The sequence below is a fragment of the Theobroma cacao genome, chromosome 3, assembly GCF_000208745.1.
Source record: "Theobroma cacao cultivar B97-61/B2 chromosome 3, Criollo_cocoa_genome_V2, whole genome shotgun sequence".
Lineage (NCBI taxonomy): Eukaryota > Viridiplantae > Streptophyta > Magnoliopsida > Malvales > Malvaceae > Theobroma > Theobroma cacao.
The window spans coordinates 35590827-35603590 of record NC_030852.1 but is presented as its reverse complement, the minus strand read 5'-3'; the positions used below and the strand labels follow the sequence as shown (position 1 = coordinate 35603590).

Here is a 12764-nt window from a genome sequence, read left to right as displayed (position 1 = left end):
TAGAGTACTCACCGGCACTCTCTTCACTACAAGAAATGCTGTGTCTCAGTATCGTTATACGCAATTAAAACAAAAAACAAATAGATTTTGGCCATCTAAGAATGTGAGATGATTCCAAAACCTCGTGCATGCATCAATAATCAAATGGTTAAAAAAAAAATAAAAGGTTAATCAGATAACGATAAGTTAATAAAAACAAAGGCGTGCCTTGACAGGGGGGGAAATAGAGTTTCTTAGTTTAAGTATTAATTGGCTTTCCACTTGTTTGTAGTCGACATGGAAAACAAACACAAGAAGAGTGAAAGGGGAAAGCATTCTCGTGCTTTGTTTTTTCAGTCAGTTAAACAAATGGGAAAAAATGCAGCGGGGAAAGTGCTTGAGATCTTCATCTTCCCCCTTTGCACAACAAACAATAAACATAAAGAAGAAACACGAGACAGAAGCAAAGGTACATTACACGTCAGTTCTTTTTGTACTTAACTAACCTATCAAGTATTACACCTCCCTAGATCTGTCCAAACCGAACACAAGTTGATGAATCTAGGTTTGTATAGGAGGTTTCCTAAGAGAACCGTTCGGATCTTTCTCTATTCTTGGTAGAAGGACGGATGCGTTGTTGTATTCGTGCAGTTATTTTACTTTCTAACCATACAAGTTCTCGCGTAGTGACATCTATGTTATCTAGTATCGTCATAGTATCAGCCAATATGATTCTTTTAATTGAGGAGGAATTTGCAAATTGATAAAATTTGACTTCAATCAGTTTATTCGATCGATTTAATAGTAAAAAGTTTTTGGTTCAAGTACCAGTAACTCTCGTTCATGCTATCCAAAATGAAAGCTCCTGACAAAACAAGTGGAAAACTGCACATCTGCATCCTAACCTGAAGGTTGGAGTAGCCTATCTGTCTCAAAATTTTTAAACCAAAAAAAGAGTGTCAACAGATGACATGTTCGTAGTGAAATTGTTACAAATTTGTATACGTTTGCAGCCCATACTTACCTGTGAAATGTAGACATATAGGAGACAAAATTGAATGCAAAATCAATAGAAGAGCAGACATACAGCTATGGTATAAACAGCAATGGAACTAAACATTTCACTGAAATACGCAACAGTTACAGAAATCAGGCATGGACTACTTGGCCTGAGTCTTTCTTTTGATTTGCTTCTGGAACACTGTTCCTATCAGTTTCCAGGCAAATTGGTTATTTGTGTCATCTTCATTCAAATAGAATGAATAATAATTGGAATTTAACTCTAAAATATGATGTGATACATCAAATTTGAATAGATAGTGTACACATAAAAATCACCTATGGACTACTGGCTTTAAGTCTTTCTAGGAAATAAGATCTGTACAGTACAAACCTGAAGCAGAATCTTTGGGATAGCTTCAGTTTCTGATGGATTCGGCTCCCATTAAAGGCATAAAAAGAAAAAGAGAAGATGATTGTAATCCACTGTTGATGTCATCAATACGTATCAATAAATAGGGTTTCTCTTGCAGGGCATTCTTCTATCTATGAATCTGATGGCTTCTTGTTAAGGAGTCAAAAATTTTGCGAGGAAAAGACTAGGCCTGCAACAAATCAAACCAAATGGACTAAATTATAACATTGTGAGGTTCTCATTCTAACACTGCAGAAAGCATTAGGTGTACACTTGGTACACCACAAAATTAAGAGATTACCGACTAGCAGCTTTTGAAATCATGAAAAGGTTATGACTAGTTCCATGGCTGTGACAAAGAGACACCTGCAGTTGATGCCTCTAACCCTTGTTTGCCATGTACTGCAGATTTGAGGACATTGTATTGCTTGGTCACAGACTTATACAAAGCTTGTGAGTATACATCCTTAGCCTGCACAAAAGGAAAGCCAACTCATACTAAAGCAATCAACAAGCAAAAATATATGTGACATAGCAATGTATGAACATTCTACTAAAACTGACGAAGACCATTGCTGATGAGATAGTATGAGCCAGGTTCGAAAGTCTTGGCTAATTTTATGCAAACAGTTGTTGTGGCTGGATGAAAGATTCATATTCCCATGGAAATACATGGTGTGGCTAAACCTAACTATGAATGTGTTTTTGGTATATTCATTTCAACAACATGAAGTAAGTTTGATGTGACAGTCAATTTCTGCAACTGTGGTGGACCATCTAACATAGATGATAGAAAAGTTAGTGTAAAAATCATAGTGATAAAGTTAAGTCTGCACTGATGGGATGCTGTATCATGCATAGCCAAGATATTACTTTTCTCATTTTAGAGAACTGGATTAACTTTTCAAATACTATATTGTCGTAAAGTATCAGAAACTATATGTATAAAACATAACACAACCAACCTCTTCAGACTTTTCACAAGCAGCAGCAATTTCTTGGAAGCTGATTTTTGGTGCTACTGATAATCCAGCCCCATGAAAGGAGATGTTTCTTCTTTCTCCAATTTGTTTTTCTACCTGCAAAAAAACCATTGAGTCACAAGAGGAAAAAAATTTATATAACAGAAACCGACATACAAAGACACACCTGGGGTGGAGGGGGCATGATGTTATAGCACAATAGAGCCAAGGGATATATATGCCCTGGAGCACCTGAATGTTCTATAAGCCTTCTCATATTGTCCACTGAAGAAGAATCAAAGGGTGCCTGACCCCCCTTATATTAGCATGAATGAACACAAGCTTATCACAAAAATAAGGTGACAGCATATGTGCGGTCAAAAGGTCCAGATATTTTTGGGGATCTAATAAAGACAGACACAATTAAAACAGAAGAATCACTATTACTTGTTGGCTAAACAAAATCTCCCAATCTACACAATAAACTCTACAGTTAACAATGTAATACTTAGAACATGCCAATAAACACAATTCCTTCATTTTGTTACCCACAACATTACATGCCAATCATATCTGTGCATAGAGCTGAAGATCTGACCTCCTCAAGACATTTTAAAGGATAACATAGAGAGTTAAATATTAAACAGTTAGAAAGGGGGGGAAAGGGTCAACTACAATGTTGATTCCCAAGAGTATAACCTCACTCAGAGAACTAACCCTGTCTAGACACACTTAATATGTTGGCATGCATGCAAATCCAGATTATTTAAGATTCCAATTGCTGTCAACTCATAAAGAAGAATAACGCTTCATACTTAACTTTGAACTGATCATAAATCAGACATTAAGCTGCAAGGATATGAAGTGATTGGCAGTATTAAGGACTTAGGTTAAAGGGCATATTAGCCTTTATGTGCTTATTTGATCTAATATAAACACAGTAGCAGACAAAGGCATACCAATGTTTCTCCAGTTTTTTCCGTCACCTCTCTCTCTCTATCTCAATATAGCCATGAATGTTTAAAAGAGTAGCAACAAGATTCTGTGATTCTATCTTCTACTCAAGCCGTAAACGTTTTGTTTCAAATCCAAATGGAGACTACAAAGGCTCATTGTTAAGGTTGGCTCTTCCAAAGAATTTCTCTTATAGTTAAACTAATAAGAGGTCCTGTTTAAGTGTCTCAATTGGACTCAGATAAGCTAATGAAAGCAGCTTTTTACCCATAGCTAGCTTTATGCCTAACAGTTCCTTATTTTACAAGATGAAATTGATATAGAACTTTTCCAAAACTAATGGTAAACAATTAAAGAGAAAGGCTGCAAAAAACTTACAGGATACCATTCTTCTGTAAGGGGATCTGGGCGATCCCTACCACCACTTGGTGCAATCCATACTATTTTTGATCCACCCCTATATTGAAACAAAATTTTGGTCTAAGGCTGCCAATTATGGTAAAACACATGCAGATTCAAGCATGTTAATATAAGTTATCATTCTAAAAGTATGCCAAAGGACATTAAGGTACCTCAGCAACAAAGCCATCTGTTTCAAGCTTTGGGTGTTTGCTTTTCTTTTCATCTCAACAAGCTCAGGAACATCATACATGTGCTTTTTGGAGTACACACATATAAGATTCCTAAAAAGAATTGGAAAAACTTTTTTCTTAAGTGATCCTTGAGCATATTTTGGCATAATCAATTCAATACGAGTAGTAACTCTTTGAGTACCTTCCCATGCTGAAAGGCTTGCAAAGAGGATCTGTTATGACTCTGTCACCTGCAACATAGATCTGCAGCATAAAACATAAATATTGATTAAGTGCATAGATAATGGCAACTATGGCAGACTCCAATGGAAAGTTGATTTAAGGGTGAATCACCATGTTCTCAGCAACATGTGGATTTGTTTTCTCAAGCAACAATGTGATGATGGCTGGGTCAGCTTCAGTCTGGTGGTTTGATATAAGTACAACATTGTGACCCTGCACCAGTTGCTAAGAATTATATCCACAAAAGCCACCTAAATGTAAATATTTACCCAGCACTAGCACTTGTCAAGTACCACTTGCATGTCAAAAACTCCTGAATGTTGAAAACTTAGTTATACCACTTTTAGCTTGCCAACAATACAATTGCAAGTAAAACACCCTAAATGTTCCCAATGAATGTGATCACTGTGATATAAGTTCAGCTTTGTTTGCTTATTATAATTATAATGACCTAAAACTAATGAAAACTAAGAAATAAAAGGATAATGGCAAAATAAAAAAATTTAAACATATGAAAACCTGTCATCTGTATTTGTTTCTTGGTACATGCTCTTATTAGTTATTAAATAGAGAGCATATAAGTATTATAGCAGTCAGAACAAAAAACTTCTTCAACTTCCTACCAAGCTCTATTATGGATTTATGATCTTTAACAGTATGTCTTTTCAAATGTCATGATAACAACATCCTGCTGCATCATTGTGAAACAAATGATTGAGCAAAACTCAGTTATGTTCAGAAGTAATTGCAGAAGAATCCCAGGAAAGGGGGGGAAAAGTCTGAGCATAGGCACCTGCTTAAGCTTCTCTTCTATTTCATAGAAAAGAGAGAGATTGCCAACGTATGAATTTCTGCAATGGAGATGATAGAGAGATGTTACGAGAAGTATCAGAAGTCTGGAAAAAAAATCCCCAGTACACCAAACGTGTCTTTGGGGTGATTGAAATATGAGTAACATAAATTTTATATGAAGCACATTCAAATACTACCAATAATAAATTAATAGATTATGAGTAGTTGATAAGAATTAAACTGCAAGCAACAAGCAAAATAAGATGCTGCTGGGAAGGGGGAAGGGAGTGAATCTCTCCATTGTTGATGATAAACAATTAAACATGACGACAAGAAAAACTAGTTGAGACCCTATAACAATTAGGGTGCTTTCATCCTGTAGCAGACCAGCCTTTGCTTTTTTGACAATTTCTAAATGTAAATATTACTTCATTCTAATAGAATAATCACTAGCTGGTCAAGAGAACCTCATGGCATTTATGAATGGACTACCAAACAGAATGCAAAAAATAAGAAACATAGAGCATCCATAAGATTAGATGGTCTCAAAAAGAAACTAATAATTAAGCAACTGATTTATAATCCTTATTGGATTCATATATGTCCTAACCACTAAACTGAAAATCTAGCATCTCAGTTTACCTTCAAAAAGTTGTGAAAATGAAAAACTACAAATTCCTTCACCAAAGCACATCTTGAATTTTCAGGTAAGCTTTTTGCAAACTAAATCGGTACAAGTAATGAAACCAGAATAAGAGGATAGTGTCGAGTCATCCACTCACCTGAAATCCGTCAAAGGCCGAATATAATTTTGGCCAAACATGTAGTAGTCGAATGGCTCTCGCAAAGCTTTGTGGTAGGGTTCAAAGACAAAAGGATCCTGAAAAATTACTGTCATATTTCATGCAGAAGTTTATAAAAACTCGTAATCTGTATGCAATATCTGAAAATGGAAGTTCATATATGTTACACATCTTGACAGAGCATTGTAGTACAATTACCTCCACATCCAAAAGCATACGGTCAAATGCAACAGCCATGTTTGACAGCACAATCTCAACAGCTGAGGGATCTCCACTTTGGAAGACCTAAAATGTTGCCACATGCAAAAAAAAAAAAGAAAAAAAAAGAAGGATCTCAATGTGGATAACAGATAAACGAAAAAAGAAGCAAAGGTGCTATACAGAATGTCAGATGCCAGGATACTACCGTAGATTAAAAAGAGAAATAAAATTCTTTGCCTTCATGTAGATTATGTAAATAGAGTGCTAGAGTAAGTGACTTTTCTCTCTAAATTTTCAGTGGTAAAGGTAAAATGCAAACATTAAGTGATAAGGTTTGCCCAAATATTGCATTTATTAAGCGATAAAATATTAAAACCATGCAGTTAGACAGAATACTCAGTAAAATAGCTTTCTTCCACCAAGATTTTTAAGTGCAGACACCTTTTTTTTCTTTTTTAAAATTCAGGTTCAAACATTAATGAGATTTTTTCTTTTAAACAAAAAAAGAAAAACTAGAACTTATAAAGAAGTAATATCACATTATTTAACATCTATGAGGATTATGCACCTGGCTCTCACAACAAAAAATGTATCTTAAGCCAAGCATAAATCATGCATTGAATGTAAGAATATAAAGATTTAAAAATAGATGAGGGTAGATCTAATAATATGAGCTTATAAAGACATAAAAGACTATAAACATTTTCTAGAAGAAGATTTTTGCTGCCTACTAAACCAACATAGTCTATGCAGAGGAGAACCTATCATATCTTGAACATACATTAACATGCACTAAAGTAAGGGTTCAAGTATATCAGTTTACTGCATTTCTATAATTCTGATATAATTCTTCCATTCCTGCTGCGACGTTTGGAGGTAGCCTTCCTGCTTCTACTTCCTTCCTAATTCCAGATAGAAGTTCTGTAGACAAATAAGCACACGAGAGAATTAAACCAGTCCTCCAGTTTAACTTTGGAACTACAAAAGGCTCTAGTTAAAAGTAAACAGCAGGATGCATTCAAAGAGAGGAAATGTTTTCTTTTATTTTCATGGTCACTTATTCTATCAATAAACCAAACCTTTTCAACTCTTCTCCATGTCCAACCCTCCTTTCCAATTCATCCTCCATCTTTGTGCTCCGCTCTAAATACTGAGTCCATTATTTTTCTTCTCCGGAACCTTCAAGACATTATTCATTATATTCCAATGCAGAGGAGACAATCTCCAAGTATTCTTCTCCTAAAGTCTTAAAGTCTAATGGTTTGCCTCATTCTTTGATTGTTGTTGCATTAGACTTATCCTTTAATCAACCTTCCAGGTTTAAGAGGTTCATAAGAACCTTACTCCAGCTCCACTTAATCATGGTTATCTTTCTTCATTGTAGGTTTAAGAAACAAAGGTTAACAGCTTTAGGAATCTGAGATGAATGCAGCAACTAACGGGACAAGTGCTTGCTGTCTCTCCCCATTGACAGAAATCAGGGAAAATGGGCCTTAACTGAAAGATTGGATTGCTTTAAATACTATTTGCAGTGGCTGGTCCATATCCCAACAGAAGAAATTAACAGTTTTGATTTCCACAATATCTTACTCTTCACACAGATTCATGCAGAACCAACAACAACAATTTGGCTAAATGAAACAATTCTAATAATTAAACATGTTCTTGATGAATGAACAGCTCTTATCAATAACAGATTCCATCAAAATCTATTTCTGCAGAAAACTTTTCACATGAAGATCTTTTGAGCGTTAATATTTATTTAAATTATTTTTTCATGTTTTCCAGCAACAGGTTCAAAATGAGCAAAATTGTTCTAGTCCAAGCTTCTTGAAAAACCATAAAGAGATTTACCGTCAATCCTAAATAAAAACAAGCTCAAATTAAATCATTATTTTAGCTGCATATAAACCATCTAAAACCAGGGATACAGTATCAGCACTAACGTAATCCATTAAAGCGTTAATTAAATACTAAAAGCAGTTGACGGATCACGTAATCTCTACGATTTCTAATTCTTTACAACTTATAATTTTAATTACTAATTCCTTTTCCTTCCTCAGAAGGAAAAAAAAAAAAAAAAGAATAAGAAACAATTATACTCATATATATATATATATAATACCTTTTTCCGCTTTTTGCTAATAAACAAGAAAAAAAAGAAAAGCATCATAATATGTAGAGTACAATATTCGAAACTTCATATGTTTAATAAATATCAGAAAAAGGAAGAAAAAAAAAGCTAAAAAAGAAAACGAACCTTGCTCGGAGCGAGCTTCGAGGAAAGTACGGGAATGCTCAACCTCCGGCCTCCCGCCTCCACTGCTACCAGTGGCGGCCACGCCCGATTCCTTATCTTGAACGAGCTCAGCCATTGCCTTAGCTTTCAAGGAGTAAAACACGCAAGAGAAACTCCTCGTCGTTCTTGTGGAAGTAGATCGAAAGAGCTCGACTCGCTGAAACGGAACCAAAGAAGAAGAAGACGAAGAAGAAGCAGCAGAAGGAGGAGAAGATTTGAGTGAGAACGAAAACGGAGCTCTGGTGGAAGTGCCGCTGAAGAATGGGAGAGGCAAAGTAGACATTAGTGTTTTGGTTTTTGAATGCAAAAAGAGAGAAATAAATTTTGAGTGAAAGAAAAGAAAGAAAGAACGGAAAAAAACGTAAATCCTCCTCTCTTTTGTTATCCCCCTCTGAAAGTGGAAATGTGAAATTTCCTTTTTTTTTCTTTTTTATTTAATTTTATTTTTTTTTCTGTTTGGGTGTTGGTAGCACGTGATTTACATCGCCCGAAGAGCGGACGAATAGGGGAATAGATGCAGATTGCTGACGTGTACGGGTATGGATTGGGGAGGGGAAGGGGTTTACCGGGACGCGTGTCATCCAATGTTAACTATTCTTTTTTAATTTTATTTTTTTCTGCTCTCAATTATCCAAATATATCCTATAAGATTTTCCTTTTTTTTTTTCTTGATTTTAGGAAATGATTCGGCCTATTCGCCCTTTAAGATCGGTGTATTTATATTATGGGCAATCTATGGAAAAAAGCCCTTTTTTCTCAGTTGGGCTGGTGTATTTTATTTCGTATATAATATATACATACTTATATATATATATATATATTGTTGTATTCGATGAAACAATGAAAGGGTAATTTTTTTATGCTTTCTTTTTCAATGATAAAAAAAATGTTAATAAGGTATAAATATTTGATCATCTAGACTATTCTATGCATAAAATGTATGATATTTTATTACATTAAATGCTCGTATTTTGTGCGTATCTCTATGAAAATTATTGAGTTTTTTGGTGCAATTAACGAATTCAAAATGCATTGATAAAGCCAAATGAATTTCAAATACATCGATAAAGTCAAAAATATAGTCTTTAAAACATGTTATATTTATATAATGAAATGTGAGAATACTTACGAGACAAGAGATTTCATTGATGAGAGAAAAGGAAGACAAATGTTGAAATAAATGAACTCGACCCATACTGTTTAAAATTATAAAAACAAAGCATATGATAGGAAACTGCAAAGAAATAGTAGCGGTAGCGGTGCATTATAATTGGATTTGACAAGAGCCACTATATTTGTCTCTTTTTTCTTTTTTTCCAAGGAAGAGACAATTATAGCTTGGAAATGTGCATATGCCGTTGGGTCCATCCAAGCAGCCCATGTTTATCGTCAAGTCTAATTAACATCATGAAAAATATTTCAGTTGTCATTTTTTGGATATTACAAATTTATTACAAAAAAGAGTCATGGAAGATGTTCAATATAGAGCCAAGTTTGTCATAAATGGATCAATCGAATCATGTAATTGACATGGAACCCAATCTTATCCAAAACATAGGCAACTCCTCGCCCCTAATTTTCTGACGGATTTGCTCCTTTCGGCTAATTTTATAGGTTGCTTTTCTGGTTCTGAAGTTGCAACAACTACTCTTTCACGAGCACGAATTGAGCATTTTAGCGGTACGTGACGGTCGGACTAGGAATTTAACTTCCATGAAACTCTTTCATTTAGATTAATGCACGCAGCATTTAAGGCATTTTTCAAAGGATAATCAAATGGTTCCTTGGTGACTCTTTGCAATTGCAATGATCCTTGGTTTTCGAACTCAATAATCAGTGCATGATCTTTGTATTCAAACCCGAGTTTATCACAAAACCGGCTTGTGAAGATTCACGAGACTCCAGCTCCCTAGGGGCTTGAATTAGATTTGACACAATGAGCCAACAATTCAATCACATGAATATGTAAATGTAAGTTGACATCTTAACTTGGTTCCTGACTCCTTTGGTTGAATCCTGATTCCACCATCTTCGATCCCACAATCGACTTTCTCCATTGTCATCCCCGTCGACATGCTAACCACAATTGTGGCCATTATTTTTTTTTTTTTCGCTCAATCAGAGAATATATTCAATTAATCATCCCAAAAGGGAGAACCTGGAAGAATCCAGGAAGAACAAAAGGGCAAAGAAGGACCAGAGTTTGTCCGTTTGAACAGTACATAAGACACCTTGACATCATGTACAAAATGCAAACTGGCAGTACAAACCTTGACTATCCGACCTAAAGACACAAACTCAAGTATAATTGTGGCCATTATTGACACCAACTAATTACCCTAGCCAGATAAGTCAATTCAAAGCAATTCCGCAGACTGCCTTCAAGTTCCCCCTGCTTCTTTACCCAGAAGAAGAATAATATTCCTAGATATGATCAAGTCCATGCGCTCGGGAGTGGTAAACTTAAGCAGAACTTAAGTTGAAACTGAATTTTACTTTTAGAAATTCCAGGTAGAACTTGAAAACTAATATCAGTAGACGGGTCCAAAATCTAAAATGCCTTGTGCAAAAGATAAACACAGAAAGTAATCAGAACAAGCAAATTGACACTCAAATGTCTTCTGTTTCCCTCCAAGTAATTTCAAAACCCTTTAGACAAAGACAAACATAAAGTATCAACTACAGTTCCGCATTACGTATGCTGTATGCATAGGCTCATAATAACGACCTAAGAACTTAGTTTCATGATATAACTAGAATCATTGCCCGAAACTGAGAAAACTGCGGTCCAGTAAACCCGGGGGCACGATCTTATCCAAGGAAATTCATGATCACTAAATGGAGCACCAAGTTGCAAAGAACAAAATCCGCAAAAGCCCGCTCAGGTGGCAGATCCTGCAATTGATATGAACATTGGGTTAAGGATTTAACCTGCAGAGGATGCTCACTCCTATATACACCCCAGTTCCCACCTCACCCTCAGGGCAATAAAGAGAAAAAATAACTCTTTTTGTAGGGTTTAAGGCATTTCAAAACTATTGTAAGAGAGATTTGAACTACTCAAATCATCTGAATTTCAAAAGATTTTGTTTCTCTCTCCCCTTCCTCGGTAACTACCCGAGTATAAGACAGAAAATATGGAAAAAGCTTACCTTGAATTCCTTGTTTTCCTTGTTCACTTGAATACGAAGACAAACTGTATCCAATGAAACCAATCCAAATCAGTGTAAGAATAAGTCTTTTAACCTGACAAAGAGTTATACAAAGTCCACTTACCAGCAAGGACTGCTGTCCCAACACAAGAAAGCACTCCAGAAAGAAATGAGTTGAAAGGAAATGATCCCACAATAGCCATGTAAACTACCTGTGGATCATATATGCAACTAAATTAAACAAAATTTGGCTACAAATACTCAAACAAAAATGGGGCTGCAACCAGGGGTGGAGGGAGAAGCATTAAGAGTAACAGAGCAAAAATCACAAGATACATGACCTTGATCCAACAATTAAATAGTCAGTAGTCTTATTCACATTCTATTCTAAACTGGTTTTCATGGAAAATTTTCACTACTTTTGCTGATAAACCCAAGAATTCATTCAATCTATACTTGCATTTCTAATCAAAACTTCTGCTAATGATAAAGTACAGGATGTCCAACCAACATGAAATTATAGAAAGAAATCAAAGAATTGAAAACCCCATTTTAAAAAAACGAACTCAGATTTCTCAAAATCAATGGAGGTACCTGAATCAGAGCTGTGAAGACTGCGAAACCCACATATAGATCAATGATCTGTTTCACAGAAAACCCCCAAAAAAGAAAGAATTAGAAATTCAGATTCGGATAATTCCAAGAAATAACGGGTACTTCATAGGAGAGGGAAGAAAGAGAAAGAGACCTTGAGATTGACCGGAGTGGCGGCGTAAGCAGAGCGAAGAGAATGGAAAAGGGCTTGAGCGTCCTTGGTTGATGATGATCTCCCCATTGTCTTTTTCTCTCCCGATTTGCTTCGCCTCCTTTCTCACTTCTCGCTAATTAAAAAGTCCCCGACTGCTAAACTGGTTAACTCTAACGAGTCGTCTGAGTCTAATACTGCATTGGGTCAACAGTGATTGGATCTCAGGATTGAATCTCGATCGTTCATTTCAATCTAAGTCTATTTTCAGTCCTTTCATCCCTTATTTCTATTAAAATTTGACATTTTATTATATTATAAATGTTTAATAATTGTTAATATGAAAAATAAATTTATAATATAAAAAGGTCAAAGACAAGTGTTAGAAAAAATCTATTTTGAAACATCCCGAAAATAAAATATAAAAAGAAAAGACCGAAAGAGTTAAGAAATTATATATAAAAAGTTATTTAATTTGATAATAATTTATAACAATTAACAAATGATGTTAAAGTAATTAAATTTGAACTTTAGATGTTGAATCCAACCCAAAAAATGAGATAAAATAAAAAAATTACATGTTAATTTCAGTTTGGGAATTTAATTTTATTGGTACTTAGATTGGTACCAACCAGTATACTCTAAGCA

At 35.1% G+C, this 12764-nt stretch overlaps 2 protein-coding genes across 4 annotated transcripts; both read right to left on the bottom strand.

The window, feature by feature from the left end:
* Positions 1070 to 8632, bottom strand: LOC18606823 (glycerol-3-phosphate acyltransferase, chloroplastic). Of its 3 annotated transcripts, none has more exons than XM_018118205.1 (13): positions 8181 to 8632; positions 6744 to 6841; positions 5918 to 6004; positions 5699 to 5796; positions 4918 to 4975; positions 4236 to 4337; positions 4084 to 4145; positions 3882 to 3992; positions 3688 to 3766; positions 2543 to 2662; positions 2359 to 2472; positions 1695 to 1865; positions 1070 to 1607 (listed from the first exon to the last, which is right to left on the bottom strand). In XM_018118205.1, exons 1-12 carry the CDS (start codon positions 8500 to 8502, stop codon positions 1731 to 1733), a joined length of 1386 nt encoding a protein of 461 aa, XP_017973694.1. In that variant the 5' UTR covers positions 8503 to 8632; the 3' UTR covers positions 1070 to 1607; positions 1695 to 1730. The 3 variants fall into 3 exon arrangements, with proteins under 3 accessions (XP_017973694.1, XP_017973695.1, XP_007040715.2); XM_018118206.1 differs by having other exon boundaries at positions 1070 to 1583; positions 8181 to 8630; XM_007040653.2 differs by lacking the exon at positions 2543 to 2662 and having other exon boundaries at positions 1070 to 1583; positions 8181 to 8629.
* Positions 10761 to 12300, bottom strand: LOC18606822 (dolichyl-diphosphooligosaccharide--protein glycosyltransferase subunit DAD1). The gene is made up of 5 exons (XM_007040650.2): positions 12120 to 12300; positions 11966 to 12013; positions 11496 to 11583; positions 11372 to 11415; positions 10761 to 11114 (listed from the first exon to the last, which is right to left on the bottom strand). The coding sequence occupies exons 1-5, from the start codon at positions 12204 to 12206 to the stop codon at positions 11031 to 11033; spliced, it is 351 nt and encodes a 116-aa protein (XP_007040712.1). The 5' UTR covers positions 12207 to 12300; the 3' UTR covers positions 10761 to 11030.